Source organism: Somniosus microcephalus, unplaced genomic scaffold, assembly GCF_052327205.1.
Source record: "Somniosus microcephalus isolate GS21.2 unplaced genomic scaffold, FLI_Smic_1.0 unresolved_chr1, whole genome shotgun sequence".
Taxonomy (NCBI): Eukaryota; Metazoa; Chordata; class Chondrichthyes; order Squaliformes; family Somniosidae; genus Somniosus; species Somniosus microcephalus.
This window is the reverse complement of record NW_028225179.1, coordinates 103,161,841-103,178,292: the sequence shown is the minus strand read 5'-3', so window position 1 is coordinate 103,178,292 and position 16,452 is coordinate 103,161,841. Positions and strand designations below refer to the sequence as shown.

At 46.8% G+C, this 16,452-nt stretch overlaps 1 protein-coding gene across 1 annotated transcript in view; it reads left to right on the top strand.

The window, feature by feature from the left end:
- Positions 1-1,717: 1,717 nt before the first annotated feature.
- LOC147095672 (class I histocompatibility antigen, F10 alpha chain-like) overlaps positions 1,718-16,452 on the top strand; it is a 49,137-nt gene continuing 34,402 nt past the window's right edge. The window contains exons 1-2 of the mRNA XM_085973689.1: positions 1,718-1,769; positions 10,549-10,809. Of these exons, the coding sequence (XP_085829815.1) occupies positions 1,718-1,769; positions 10,549-10,809 (313 nt within the window). The remainder of the gene's footprint in view (positions 1,770-10,548; positions 10,810-16,452) is intronic.

Genomic DNA, 16,452 nt, shown 5'->3' with positions numbered 1-16,452 from the left:
GACACAGGCTGGTGAAATGGGCAGACACATGGCAGATTAAATTTGAAGCACAGAAGTGATTCATTTTGGTCGGAAGAATGAGGAGAGGCAATATAAACTAAATGGTACAATTTAAAGGGGCAGCAACGACAGAGAACATGAGGTGTATGTACACACATCTTTGAAGGTGGCAGGACAAGTTGAGAATGTTGTTAAAAATATGGGATCATTGGCTTTATTAATCGAGGAACAAAAGCAAGGAAGGTATGTGAAACATTTATAGAACACTGATTGCGCCTCAGCTGGAATATTGTTTTCAATTCTGGGCACCACACTTTAGGAAGAATGTCAGGGCCTTGGAGAGGGGGCAGAAGAGATTTACTAGAATGGTACCAGGGATGAAGGAATTTAGTTATGTGGGGAGACTGGAGAAGCTGGGGTTGTTCTCCTTAGAGCAGAAAAGTTTCAGAGGAGATTTGATAGAAGTGTTCAAAATCATGTACGGTGAATCAGGAGAAACTGTTTCCAGTGGCAGAAGGGTCGGTAACCAAAGGACACAGGTTTAAGGTGATTGGCAAAAGAACCATAGTCAACATGAGGAAACACTATTTACAGCGAGCTGTTGTGATCTGGAATTCACTGAATGAAAATGTGGTGGAAGCAGATTTAATAGGAACTTTGAAATTGGAATTGGATAAATACTTAGAGGGAAAACAAAATTACAGGGCTTTGGGGAAAGAACAGGTGAGTGGGAATCATTGGCTCGTTCTACCAAAGAGCCGACACAGACACAATGGGCCGAATGGTCTCCGTCTGTGCTGTATCATTCCATGATTGGATGGAGTTAAAATACAGATCAGCCATGATCTAATGGAATGACGGGAAAAGGCTCGAGGGACTGAATGGCCTCCTCCTGTCCCTAAATCAATATTGGTGATATTGGAGGTGAAATGCTTACCATATTGGTATAACATTCCTTTGCCTGTTATTTTAATGGTGCAGCCTGCTTAAAACAACTTGGATATCACCTGTTTTACAGCAGTGGACAATAACAGGTCTCACTAATTTTGCCAACAGTAATTTTAGGCAGAAAATGTACAGCGGTACAGCGAGTGATAAGAGTCAATGAACAAGTGTATTTGTAGGTTGGTCTGAAATTCCTCTTTTCACTATTTTAGCAGAGCCTCAATCTGTTCACAGCAGATAGATTTACACCGCTGCTGAAAGGGAGGAGGGTTGAATTTTCAGATTGTGTAGCTTGTAAACTTTTTATCACCCAGCAGAAACACTGAAAGTGACCAGCCTGTGATTGGCCTTTCATTGACCTTAACAAGGCGAGGCTGTATTTGCCAGTGAGGTTTGCCCCTGTTCTGATAAGGTGCAAACACAGGATTGGAGATTGCTGCTGCTTTTAACAGCCCTCTCTATAATCGCTACCGACCAGGTTCAGTGGGAAATATTCTCGCCGGTGCTTTCAATTTGTGTCCCAGTCTCCCTCCAGTTTCAAGTCTTTGCCATTTACCAGTGTGTTCTTTTCTAATCCAATTCCGCCCGCAGTTCCTAATGCTGCGAATAGAGCCCGAGTCTCCCTCCCCAGTGACGGGAGGTGATTTATTTCTCATTGGATAGAATGAGTTTCACTGAACGAGATAAGTAGAATAATGTGGGAGGGGTTCTGACATCTACAAAACCTTCCCGTCTCGCTGTGCAGGGTTTTAACTGAGCGACTCCCTGAAACATGTTCCTCTTTGCTTTACTGAGCCTTTACTTTTTTCAAAGGGTGGTTCCTGGTAAGTCAAATGACCGGACTTGTGCGGTTATATTCTTTATTACACGACATGACCGCCATTGTGAACAACGCATTGGGCCCGCGTTTAGTCCGGGGTATACCGACTGCCCCGTGTTTAGTCCGGGATACACCGACTGCCCCGTGTTTAGTCCGGGATACAATGACTGTCCCGTGTTTAGTCCAGTTTACACCGACTGCCCTCTTGTTTAGTCCGGGATACACTGACTGTCCCGTGTTTAGTCCGGGTGTACTGTCCTCTTGTTTAGTCCGGGTTACACCGATTGCCCTCTTGTTTATATCGGGTTACACCGACTGCCCCGTGTTTAGTCCAGGATACGCTGACTGCCCCGTGTTTAGTCCGGGTTACACTGAATGCCCCGTGTTTAATCTGGGATACACTGACTGCCCCGTGTTTAGTCCAGGATACACTGACTGCCCCGTGTTTAGTCTGGGTTACATTGACTGCTCCCGTGTTTAGTTCGGGATTCACTAACTGCCCCGTGTTTAGTCCGGGATTCACTGACTGCCCTCTTGTTTAGTCCGGGTTACACTGACTGCCCCCGTGGTTAGTCGGGGTTACACTGAATGCCCCCGTGTTTAGTCCGGGTTACACTGACTGCCTCGAACCTTGCGGATGCCCTGGGGGAGCTCCTGGGCTGGATGGAGTGGCGAGGTGACGATAGGGGCTCGTGTGGCGCTACACGCTTAAAAAACGTGCCAGAGATTTACTGCAGAATTGAAGTAATGTCCCTCAATCGTAGATGGGTATTTGTGCCATGAATAAGGCCGACGTGTTGGCAACTCTGGTTGGACCATTGCAGGAGCATTCATCACATGACCTCCAGCCCAGTCACCCCGCCTTTATTCCCCAGTTCCAATATTGTTAGAATTGCGACTTTTTAAATGTTATTGTTATCTTTCTCCCGAGTTTCTTGTAGCGGTGTCCAGGAGATTAACCTTTAATTCCTAGAGACTCCGGGATTGTTCTGGTGGGTTGGCAAGCTATGCTCCGCCCGTCCGATTGATAAAGTTGGTGGGGACTGTATAATTTTCGTGACCCGGCTTCAGATACATGAAAGGAGCGCCAATTCTTTTGATTTAGCCTGCAGTCCTTTAAAGGGACGGTGCACTTTTCAAGGGTGGTTAGTGCAGTGCGACTTTACTGGAGCATCAGGCTGCATGACATGGTCAGGAGTCCTCCGATTCTCTGGGGCAGCCGTGGAAGCGCTTGTAGAGCAAGTTAGCACCAGTATTGAGGTCCTCGTCTCCTCTAATAGGCAAGGATAGGCCGGTCAACTTAGTCAGCAGTAACGGTGGGAGGTGGATGAGCAAGCCAGTGGCCGCAACAATGGCTATAAAGTGCATGGTACCCAAAAGCAGCTGAAGGCTCGCGACAGCCTGTTTTGGTCTATCATCCAATTTTCTTTCCAATGACTTCAATCCAATAGAAATTCAGAAGGCGGGCAAAGCTGGCTGCTGATTCGCTATCGCCCATTCTGCGCCGCCGCCCAAGACAAATTTATACCCCATTTTCCCATGAATCTGTCAGGGCGAGGCTGGTTCTGGACCCAAGTGCAGACAGACGAGGTGAGAAGCAGGTATGCAGTCTTAAATAAAAGTACTTTACTAGAATCACACAGGTGAACAGTTACAAACATAGGATCTCAAGACAAGCTACCACTAGGCAAATGGCTTGTCAAGGCTGAGCACAGAGGGAAGAAACCACAGAACTTAAATACAAGCAAAAACAGGTGAAACCAATAGACCAGATGAAAGGCAGTTAAGTAATAAACAAAGGAGAAAATAGTAACAATTAGCAAAGGGAAAAAAACAAGTGAAGGTGCCATCTAGGGGTTACTGAGGGAACTAACCGGCACCCTCACAGGACCCCCTCCCCTAGGAACGGCTCCTGACGTTCCTCCTGGACGATCAGGGTGGCGACGGCGAAAATCCCTGATGAGTTCAGGATCCAAAATGTCCCGGGCCGGAACCCAGGAACGCTCTTCAGGACCATAATCCTCCCAGTCGACCAGGTGTTGAATGCTGCTCCTAACCCAGCGACTATCAAGGAGGCGACAGACAGTGTAGGCTTGCTGACCGTCAATCATGCGGGGCGGGGGGGGGGAGGTCTGGAAGCAGGAACCAAGGGACTGGTAAGTACCGGCTTGAGGTGAGAGACGTGGAACGTGGGATGTATCTTCATCGACCGAGGAAGGAGGAGCTGGTAGGCCACAGGGTTTACTTTTTCCAAAATCCTAAAAGGTCCGATGAACCGGGGAGCCAACTTGCGGGACTCCACATGGAGCAGAAGATTCCGGGCAGACAGCCAGACCTTCTGTCCAGTCCAGAACCGAGGAGCTGGGCAATGGTGTCGGTCAGCCTGCACTTTCTGCCAAGAAGAAGCGAGCTGCAAGGCGGATCGGATCCTCCTCCAGGTACGGCGGCAGTGTTGGACGAACCCCTGGGCAGCCGGGACTCCTATCTCCCTCTCCTGTTCAGGGAAGAGAGGCGGTTGGAAGCCATATTACATAAGAACATAAGAACATAAGAAATAGGAGCAGGAGTAGGCCAATCGGCCCCTCGAGCCTGCTCCACCATTCAATAAGATCATGGCTGATCTGATCCTAACTTCAAATCTTCTATCACTCTGCATCCACCCAAACCCATGTGATCTCCCGGGAGAGGCGAAAAACCAGATAAAGACCCAATGGCCAATTTGGGAGAAAAAAATCTGGGAAATTCCTCTCTGACCCATCTAGGCGATCGAAATTCTTCCAGGAGATCACTCTGTCCCTATATTTTCGACAGTACTTACCTTCTGTAAAGGCGATCTCCACCCCAGCCAGGAACAGGAATAAAACCATCTCCTGAAATCTAACAGAATTAGAACACAGTAGGAGCAGAACAAGGCTACACGGCCCCTGGGCCCGCTCCACTACCCACAGGGCCATGACCATTCCGAACCCAGACTCATGTCCAATTTCCTGCCCGCTCCCCGTAACCCTTAATTCCCTTTACTTCTAGGAAACTATCTATTTCTGTTTTAAATTTATTTAATGATGTAGCTTCCACAGCTTTCTGGGGCAGCAAATTCCACAAACCTACCACCCTCTGAGTGAAGAAGTTTCTCCTCATCTCAGTTTTGAATGAGCAGCCCCTTATTTTAAGATTATGCCCCCTAGTTCTAGTTCCACCCATCATTGGGAACATCCTCACCGCATCCACCCGATCAAGCCCCTTCACAATCTTATATGTTTCAATAAGATCGCCTCTCATTCTTCTGAACTCCAATGAGTAGAGTCCCAATCGACTCAACCTCTCCTCATATGACCACCCCCTCATCCCTGGGATTAACCGAGTGAACCTTCTTTGTACTGACTCGAGAGCAAGTATGTATTTTCTTAAGTATGGACACCAAAACTGTATGCAGTATTCCAGGTGCGGCCTCACCAATACCTTGTACAACTGCAGCAATACCTCCCTGTTTTTATATTCCAACCCCCTAGCAATAAAAGCCAACATTCCATTGGCCTTCTTAATCACTTGCTGCACCTGCATACTAACTTTTTGAGTTTCGTGCACCAGGACCCCCAGATCCCTTTGTACTACAGTACTTTCCAGTTTCTTGCCATTAAGATAATAACTTGCTCTATGATTTTTCCTGCCAAAGTGCATAACCTCACACTTTCCAGTATTGTATTCCATCTGCCAAATCTATGCCCACTTACTTAGCCTGTCTATGTCCCTTTGCAGGTTTTTTATGTCCTCCTCACTCACTACTTTCCGTCCCATCTTTGTATCATCTGCAAACTTTGATATATTGACATTCGAACGATGAGAGGCCAGTGGAGGAGCTCTGAAGGGTATTGTGCACGTACTCCACCCAGACCAGATACTTGCTCCAGGTGGAAGGATGGGAGGACACAAAGCTTCTTAGCACCATCTCCAGATCTTGATTGGTTCTCTCAGTCTGGCCGTTAGACTGTTGGTGGAACCCAGAGGAGAGACTGACGGAAGCACCCAGGAGGGAACAAAAAGCCTTCCAGAACCTGGATGAGAACTGGGGACCATGGTCAGAGACTACATCCAGGGGCAAGCCATGAAGGCGGAAGACATGCTGGACAACCAGCTGGGCAGTCTCTCTGGCAGAGGGAAGCTTGACAAGAGGGATGAAGTGAGCAGCCTTGGAAAAGCGATCGACCACAACTAGAATGGTAGTGAATCCCTCAGATGGAGGTAGCCCGGTGATGAAATCCAGGGCGATATGAGACCAGGGACGGCTGGGGATGGGCAAGGGATGCAGGAGACCAAGCGGAGGTTGTTGGGATGTCTTGTTCTGGGCACAGATGGGACAAGCGGAGACAAAGGCCCAGGTGTTGGCTTCAATAGAGGGCCACCAGAACCTCCTCTTAAGGAACTCGAGAGTCTGACGCATCCCAGGATGACCAGTCAATCGAGAAGAGTGCCCCCATTGAAGGACCTGGGCACGCACCTGACTGGGAACATAAAGGCTATTAGGAGGGCCTGCTCCAGGGTCAGCCTCCTGATGTTGGGCCCCTTGCACCACAGTCTCAATCTCCCATGCGACGGGAGCAACGATGCAGGAACTGAGGATGATAGGTTCCGGGGGTCTGGTCCTTTTCCGAGGGGTCAAACTGGCGAGAAAGGGCATCCGGTTTGAGGTTCTTAGACCCTGGGTGGTAAGACAGGAGAAAGTTGAACCGGTTAAAGAAGAGAGCCCACCTGGCCTGCCGAGGGCTGAGGCGCTTGGCATCCTGGATATATGTCAGATTTTTATGGTCGGTCCAGATGACAAAAGGATGCTCTGCTCCCTCCAACCAGTGTCTCCACTCCTCCAAGGCCAACTTAACTGCCAAGAGCTCCCTGTTGCCGACATCGTAGTTACTCTCTGCTGGCTTCAGGCGATGGGAAAAGAAGGCACAGGGATGTAGCTTTTGGTCCTTAGGGGAGCGCTGGGACAGGACAGCCCCGACTCCAATATTCAAGGCATCCACCTCTATGATAAAGGGCAGGGTGGGGTCCGGGTGTACCAGAATGGGAGCAGAGGTGAAATGTTGTTTGAGCTCCTGGAAGGCCCGTTCCGCTTCAGAAGACCAAGTGAACCGTAAAGACGAGCCCTTGGTCAATGCGGAGAGGGAGGCGGCAAGGGAGCTGAAGTTGCGAATGAAGCGTCTGTAAAAGTTGGCGAATCCCAGGAACCGCTGAACCTGCTTAATCAATGTGGGACGCGGCCAGTTCAAGATGGCTTGAACCTTGCTAGGATCCATCTGGATGCTTCCACAGGAGATGACGTAGCCCAGGAAGGTGACCTTAGAGACGTGGAATTCACATTTCTCGGATTTGACAAAGAGATGGTTCTCCAAGAGCCTCTGCAGAACCCATCTGTCGTGTTGGACATGCTGCTGGGGAGACTTTGAGAAGATGAGAATGTCATCCAAATAAACAAACACGAACTGGTTCAGCAGGTCCCAGAGCACGTCATTGACCAGAGCTTGGAAGACAGCAGGAGCGTTAGTGAGACCAAAGGGCATGACGAGGTATTCCCAGTGACCGCTAGGGGTGATAGAGGCAGTCTTCCATTCATCCCCCTCCCTAATGCGGACCAGGTTGTACGCGTTGCGGAGGTCAAGTTTGGAGAAGATGGTAGCTGCCTGCAGCTGCTCAAACGCTGAAGACATCAAAGGGAGAGGATAGCGGTTCTTAATGGTAATTTTGTTAAGCCCCCGATAGTCTATGCAAGGCCTGAGACCACCATCCTTCTTCGTTACAAAAAAGAAGCCAGCACCCGCTGGGGAGGTGGAAGGGCGAATGAAACCTGTAGCGAGGGCTTCCTTGATGTATTCTTCCATGGAAACATTCTCAGGGCCAGAGAGAGAGTAGAGCCGACCCCGAGGAGGGCTAGTGCCAGGCAGAAGATCAATGGCACAGTCGTAGGACCGGTGTGGGGGGAGTGTAGTGGACCGCCTCTTACTAAACACAGCATGGAGGTCCGAATATTCAGGGGGCACATGAGCAAGGTCCAGCTGATCAGCTGGCTCAGGAGAGGAAGGACAGGGCAGACTAGGGAAGACCTTAAGGCAGTTGGCTAGACATGAAGGACACCACTCTAGCACAGTCCCGGTAGTCCAGTCAATGTGAGGGTTGTGAAGAGAGAGCCACGAATGTTCAAGAACGAGAGGGAGCTCAGGTGAATCGATAAGATGAAACTGCAGCAACTCTTGATGTCTCTCCCCTACTTGGACATGTAATACTCCGGTGATATGATGAATACACCCAGAACCAAGGGGCCTGCCGTCGAGGGCGGTGACTTGTAAAGGCTTGTCAAGGCAGGAGAAAGGAATTTTCAGGCTGCGCACAAGGGTGGCATCGATAAAACAGCCAGCGGCCCCGGAGTCAACAAATGCCTGGAGGTTGTACTGTTGTCCCTCCCAAGAGAGACGAGCAGGAAGCAGGGTTTGGAAGACAGAAGGGGTAGGAGAAGGGATTTGATCTGTCAGTATTTTCCCAATCCGCCTGGCTTTTTCCTGAAGCTCAGGGCATGTGGCTCTGAGATGGCCAGACAGGCCACAGTAAAGACAACGCCCCTCTCTCAATCTCCGCTGTCTCTCAAACTGGGAGAGCCGAGTTCTGCCAAGTTGCATAGGTTCCACTTCGGCGCTAACAGGTGGACTCGGGGGTACTTGGAAACTCTTGGTCAGATTCGGAACACCAAAAGATCTCACCTCTGTGGAAGTAGTGAATCTCCTCTCTCTACCATGCTCCCGGAGGCGATTATCCATTATGATGGCAAGGGAGATGAGTGTGTCAAGGTCCTCCGGAACCTCTCTGGATGCCAGTTCATCATTGATAGATTCGGAGAGGCCATGAAGAAACGTGGAGAGAAGGGCCTTGGTGTTCCAGCGGCTTTCCGCAGCGAGTGTGCGGAACTCAATGGCGAAGTCAGCTACACTGCATTTGCCCTGGCGGAGATTCAAAAGTCTCTTAGCTGCCTCCCGTCCACTCACAGGATGGTCAAAGACTTTGCTCATCTCTTTGGCGAAAAGGAGAATGTCCGAGCAGACGAAAGATTGCTGCTCCCAGATAGCGGTAGCCCAGGTGAGAGCTTTTCCCGAGAGTAGTGATATGACGAACACTACCTTAGAGCGGGGTGATAGGAACATGGAGGGTTGGAGTTCAAAAACTAGGAAGCACTGGGTCAAGAAGCCATGACACTTGCCCGGATGACCATCATAGCGCTCTGGCGTGGGTAGGCGAGGCTCTCAGTGATCGGCGACCAGTGGGGTAGCACCCAAAGGAACTGACTGAGGAGGAACATCCTGAACAGAAGCCACAGCAGCTGGGTGTTGAATGGTCTGAGTCCACGTATCTACCTTGTCCGAAATGCTTTGGAGAAGTTGCTCAAGGCGGCCGAGGAAAGCACCTTGATGGGGGAGAATAGAACGAAATTCCTCCATCACTGCTGGGTCCATACTGGCTCAGTCTTGCTGTCGGGGCGAGGCTGGTTCTGGACCCAAGTGCAGACAGACGAGGCGAGAAGCAGGTATGCAGTCTTAAAATAAAGTACTTTACTAGAATCACACAGGTAACAGTTACAAACATAGGAGCTCAAGACAAGCTACAACTAGGCAAACGGCTTGTCAAGACTGAGCACAGAGGGAAGAAACCACAGAACTTAAATACAGGCAAAAACAGGTGAAACCAATAAACCAGATGAAAGGCAGTTAAGTAATAAACACAGGAGAAACTAGTAACAATTAGCAAAGGGAAAAAAACAAGTGAAGGTGCCATCTAGGGGTTACTGAGGGAACTAACCGGCACCCTCACAGAATCTGTCTGCATTGCAGGAAGAAACTTAATGACCTCACCAGGACTGCCAAAGTCAGACTCGGCTTCACATCTCTCTTTCAGTCTGCACAGCCTCGTACCGCCTGACGTTAGCTGCTGCACTACTAATCCTTTCCTCCTCATTTCCCATGGCTCTCCTCCAATCACAACAGACCCTTCACTACATTCCAGAGTGGAATTACCAGAAGTGGAAGTAACAGGTCAAAATATTCAGCACCAGTACATGCATTTTAAACAGTTTAAGTAGTGAAATCCTACAACATAATAGAAGAAAAATGTCTCCGAAATATTCCAGGATTTTATTTGAGACCAGCTGAGGGTCCCTTTAATATCTGCCTTCCGATTGGTTCCAGTTTTCGGGCAGGATCAGGAACTAGGGGTAACAATGAGGGCAGAGAGGGAAATGTTGTTGAGGGCCTTGATAACTTCCTTTAACCCCAATTTGCATATATTTAAGCTGCTTTTCCCCTCTTTCGCTCAGCAAATCTGAAGCCAATTTTATTGTCACTACAAACAGCGGGCTGGGAACAGATCACTGTGCACACACCAGGGATGGATTCTGCATGGCTTAGTACCATAATTCTGGGTGAACTTCCTCACTAATTCAGCAAAGAATCCCCAGGTCAGACATGGGACTAAAATCTTAATTTCATCTCATTTGTAAATCGTAAGTTTATGTAATTTATTCGAACCATAACATTTTTCATTTATTTCGAAATGGGAATATTCTTGTAAATGGATAAGATTTAATATTAAGGCTCATTTTGCCTTCTCTGCAATGTTTTAACATGGGAGCGATGGCAAAATATTCAGTGATCTCGCATTTTTCTGAATAAATTATTTTTCCCAAGTTGTTTAGCAAACTGACATTTCTAATATTTGATATGCCAATTATTTTTTAAATTATGTCCTAGAGTCTCACTCTCTGCTATATTACTACACCCTGAACCATGGGAGTACTGATCTGCCGGAGTATAGTGTTCTGGGGCTTTTGGATGGCTGTGAGATAAACTATTATGACAAAAATATGAAAATAACTGTTCCAAGACAGCAATGGATGGCGGAAGCATTTGACAAGAGTTACTGGGAAGGATACACAATCACTCAAGCTGGTTTCCACGGGCTCATCAAGGGACAGGTTGATAAATGGTTGCAGCAGAACAACCAAACATCAAGTGAGTATATTCGTTTGAATGAATGCAGCGAATGACAGGGGTCATTTTCACTTGGGGGATAGTGTAGCATCAGCGATATTGACCCTTCCATCACCTTCGGTAGAAGGGAACATCAGGCGAGGTATATAATGGGCAACTAATTGGATGTCGCCCATTTTATACCGTCTCTGGAAGGTAACATTAACCCAATGAGTCAATTACTGCTGTAAGGAGGGACGATATATTAGCGGGTTTCTCTAATGAGGCCATATGTGTAGAACTTAAAAACAAAAAGGGGGCAAGCACTTTGCTGGGAGTGTACTATAGGCCCCCAAACAGTCAGGGGGAGATAGAGGAACAGATATGTAGGCAAATCTCAGAAAAGTGCGAAAATAATAGGGTAATAATAGTGGGGGATTTCAACTTCCCCAATATTAATTGGGATAGTCAGAGTGTGAAAGGTTTAGAGGGTGCAGAATTCTTAAAGTGCATCCAGGAGAGCTTTTTGAGCCAACATGTAGAAAGTCCTACAAGAGAGGGGGCGATACTGGACCTAATTCTGGGGAATGTAGTCGGGCAAGTGGTGGAAGTGTCAGCAGGAGAGCATTTTGGCGACAGTGACCATAATTCGGTGAGATTTAAGGTGGTCATGGAAAAAGAGAAAGACGGCCCGGAAATAAGGGTTCTAAATTGGGGGAAGGCCGATTTTAATATGATAAGGCAGGATCTGGCCAAAGTGGACTGGGAGCAGCTACTTATAGGAAAATCCACATCAAAACAGTGGGAGACTTTCAGAAGGGAAATAGAGAGAGCACAACGCCACCATGTTCCTGTAGAGGTCAAGGGGGGGACCAACAAGCAAAGTGAACCTTGGATGACAAGGGATATACAAAAATGCATTAGAAATAAAAGGGGGGCTTTTGGCAGTTACAAAAGACTAAAGACGGAAGAAGCCCTAGAGGAGTATAAAAAGTGCAGGGGCATACTTAAAAAAAGAAATGAGGAGGGAGAGGAGGGGCCATGAAATAACACTGGCGAGCAAAATAAAGGAAAATCCTAAGATGTTTTATAAGTATATTAAGGGCAAGAGGATAACCAGGGAAAGGGTAGGGCCCATTAGGGACCAAAGTGGCAATCTGTGTGTAGAGCCAGATGATGTAGGCGGGGTTTTAAATGAATTTTTTGCATCTGTGTTCACTATGGAGAGAGACGATGCAGACATAGAAATCGGGCAAGGGGACTGTGACATACTTGAACATATTAGCATTGAGAGGGAGGAGGTGCTAGCGGTTTTAGCAGGCCAAAAAGTGGATAAATCCCCAGGCCCGGACGAGATGTATCCCAGGCTGCTGTGGGAGGCAAAGGAGGAAATTGCAGGGGCTCTGACACAAATTTTCAGAACCTCTCTGGCCACAGGGGATGTACCAGAGGACTGGAGAACAGCTAATGTAGTACCATTATTCAAGAAGGGTAGCAGGGATAAACCAGGGAATTACAGGCCAGTGAGCCTAACATCTGTGGTAGGGAAATTATTGGAAAAAATTCTGAGGGACAAAATTAGTCTCCACTTGGAGAGGCAAGGATTAATCGGGGATAGTCAGCATAGCTTTGTCAAGGGTAAATCATGTCTGACAAATCTGATTGAATTTTTCGAGGGAGTGACTAGGGGGGTGGATGAGGGAAATGCTGTGGATGTGGTTTACATGGACTTCAGTAAAGCTTTTGACAAAGTCCCGCATAGGAGACTGGTCAAGAAGGTAAGAGCCCATGGGATCCAGGGTGCCTTGGCGCGTTGGATCCTAAACTGGCTGAGTGGCAGGAGGCAGAGGATGATGGTCGAAGGTTGCTTTTGTGACTGGAAGCCTGTGTCCAGTGGGGTACCTCAGGGATTGGTGCTGGGTCCCTTGTTGTTTGTGATCTACATAAATGATTTGGATGAGAATGTAAAAGGTATGATCAGTAAGTTCGCAGATGACACGAAAATTGGTGGGGTGGTAAATTGCGAGGAGGAAAGCCTCAGGCTACAGGACGACATAAACGGGTTGGTCAGATGGGCGGAAAAGTGGCAAATGGAATTTAACCCTGAAAAGTGCGAGGTGATGCATTTTGGATGGACAAATAAGGCAAGGGAATACACAATGAGTGGTAGGACCCTAGGAAGTACAGAGGGTCAGAGGGACCTTGGTGTACATGTACATAGATCCCTGAAGGCAGCGGAACAGGTAGATAAGGTGGTTAAAAAGGCATATGGGATACTTGCCTTCATTAGCCGAGGCATAGAATATAAGAGCAGGGAGGTTATGATGGAGCTGTACAAAACGCTGGTGAGGCCACAGCTGGAGTACTGTGTGCGGTTCTGGTCGCCTCACTATAGGAAGGATGTGATTGCCTTGGAGAGGGTGCAGAGAAGATTCACCAGGATGTTACCTGGGATGGAGCACCCCAGCTATGAAGAAAGACTAAACAGGCTGGGGTTGTTTTCCTTGGAGCAAAGAAGGCTGAGGGGGGACCTGATTGAGGTGTACAAAATGATGAGGGGCATAGATAGGGTAGATAAAGAGGAACTTTTCCCCTTAGTAGGGGGGTCAATAACAAGTGGGCATAGATTCAGGGTACGGGGCAGGAGATTTAGAGGGGATTTGAGGAGGAACTTTTTCACCCAGAGGGTGGTTGGAATCTGGAACTCACTCCCTGAAAGGGTGGTAGAGGCAGGAACCCTCACAACATTCAAGAAGCATTTGGATGAGCACTTGAAATGCCATTGCATACAAGGCTATGGACCAAATGCTGGAAAATGGAATTAAACTGGACAGGGATGGATGGGCGGCGCAGACACGATGGGCCGAAGGGCCTCTTTCTGTGCTGTAAAACTCTATGACTCTATGACTCTATGACAATGAACAATATCGGTGATACTGCGGGAGAATTTCAATATTGGTCGTGTCAAATGGGCAGTAGCAGCGAGGCTGCCGTTTATTCATGTTGCCAGATGTACCTTTCCATTCCCTTCACTGTAAAATGGGCCGGGGTGTATAACAGGCGGCTTTTCCGCTATCGCCCGTTTAGCAACCCTGCTGAAGTTGAATTTGACTTTCATCACCAGGTAAAATCCGGGCGCCTGTGAATCAGCTGTTGTTTTTCACCTCAGTCGATTTTCTGAAAATGGAACATGGTGTAAAGTGGGTGGCCGATTCACCATTGGCCACATATCACCTGGTGATAAAAGATAAACCCCCCACCCCCAAAAACCACCAGTGCTTATTGAATGACATTTGTATTATTATATTTAATTAATAATATTCACAATATTGTATTTATTGAATGATTTTGCTGGTTGTTTTACATGTAACGAATCATATGTATTTATTGGAGTAATTTTTAAATCTTCAGGCAAAAATGTAAAACAGTCAATATTGGACCGGCCACCCGTTCTAAACCTCGCTCGGATTCCCTTTCCATTGGGCGAGGTTTATAACAGACCGCTGACCCGATATTACCTGCTTTACACTATGGCCACAATTTAAAATTACTCACCCGATTCATGGTAATATTACTCTTAGTGAATGATATTAGTAAAACATTTATTGAATGACATTGTAAATATCATATTTATTTGAATCATATTGAAAATATTTTTATATTGTCAATATTAAATTAAAGTTTTTATTCATATCATTGCATTTGTTGAATGATATTGGTGAGCACATATATATGTAATGTCGACGTGTAAGTTTGAGGCTCCAATGCCGTCTTATATCCAGTAGGTGGTTTATCAGAAAGTCACACTGCCCGACCTGCAGTTTTCTATTCATTTGGAGTAAATTTGGTCCTTGGGCAATAGTGTAAAATGAGCAATATCGAGCTGACTGCCCAATATACACCTTGCCGGATATTCCCTTTCATTGACCTCAATGGACATGACAATCAGGCTGAGTGTGTAATGGGCGGCCGGTCCAATATCTCCCATTTTACACTCTCACCCAGAGTCAAAATAACCCCCATGGAGTCAAGTCCATTGTAACAAGGGTGGAGAACAGGGAATTTGAGCCCACACCATGGAAACATTTTTCAGGCCCTAATTTATACTCAAATAAAAACAGAAAATGCTGGAAATACTCAGCAGGTCAGGCAGCATCTGTGGAGAGAGAAACAGAGTTAACCTTTCAGGTCGATGACCCATCGTCAGAACCAGAGTTGTTTTACACATCGGAGTTTTCCAGAAGTACAGGCTGAGGATTTGGGCAATTTAAACTGAGGCACTATAGCGCCACCACCGGAGGGAGGGTGCAATTACAGGTCATCGACCTGAAACGTTAACTCTTGTTTCTCCCTCCACAGATACTACCTGACCTGCTGAGTATTTCCAGCATTTTCTGTTTTTATTTTAGATTTCCAGCATCTGCAGTATTTTGCTTTTGCCCCAATTTATACTTTCTGGCATGTTGTATTATTTATAGCTAAGTAGCAAAGTTGATAGAAAACTGTGAAGGTGCGAAGTTGAGTTGTTTTACACATCGGAGTTCACCAGAAGTGCAGGCTGAGGAGTTGGGCAATTTAAGCTGAGGCGTTACAGCGCCACCAACGGAGGGAGGCTGCAATTACAGCTTGCTAACTTTACATCGGCAACTCCCATTTTAAACGTTGGCAAATAGAATCATAAAATTATACAGCACAGAAAGAGGCCATTCGGCCCATCGTGCCTGTGCCAGGTCTTTTAAAGAGCTATCCAATGAGATCAACTCCCCTGCCCTTTCCGCATAGCCCTACAAATTTCACCCTTCAAATATTTATCCAATTCCCTTTTGAAAGTCACTATTGAATCTGCTTCCAGTGACCTTTCAGGCAGGGCATTCCAGATCACAAGTTGCTGCATAAAAAAAATTCTCCTCATATCGCCTCTGGTTCTTTTTCCAATTACATTAACTCTTTGTCCTCTACTTACTGACCTCTCTTCCACTGGAAACATTTGCTCCTTATTCACTCTATCCAAGCCCTTTATGATTTTGAATATAAAATCACATAGGTTTACATAGGATATACGGGACAGAAACAGGTCATTCTGCCCAACCAGTTTATGCTCCACTCGAGCCTCCTCCCATCTTTCCTCATCTAAATCTATCAGCATAACCCTTTATTCCCTTCTCCTTCATATGCTTGACCAGCCTCCCCTTAAATGCATCTATACTATTCGCTTCAACCACTCCCTGTGGTAGCGAGTTCCACATTCTCAATACTCTTTGGGTAAAGAGGTTTCTTCTTTATTCACTATAGGATTTCTTGATGACTATCTTATATTGATGGCCTCTAGTTATGCTCTTCCCCACAAGTGGAAAGATTGTCTATGTATCCACTCTATCATAACTTTTCATAACTTTAAAGACCACTATTAGGTCACCCCTCAGCCTTCTTTTGTCAAGAACAAAGAGACCCCACCTGTTCATCCTCTCCTGATATGTATACTCTCGCATTTCTGGTATCATCCTTGTAAATCTTCTCTGCACCTTCTCCAGTGCCTCTATATCCTTTTTATATTATGGCTACCAGAACTGCTCGCAGTACTATAAGTGTGGAGTAACCAAGGTTTAGCATAACTTCACTACTTTTCAATTCTATACCTCTAGAAATAAACCCTAGTGTTTAGTTTTTTTTGGCCTTGCTAACCCG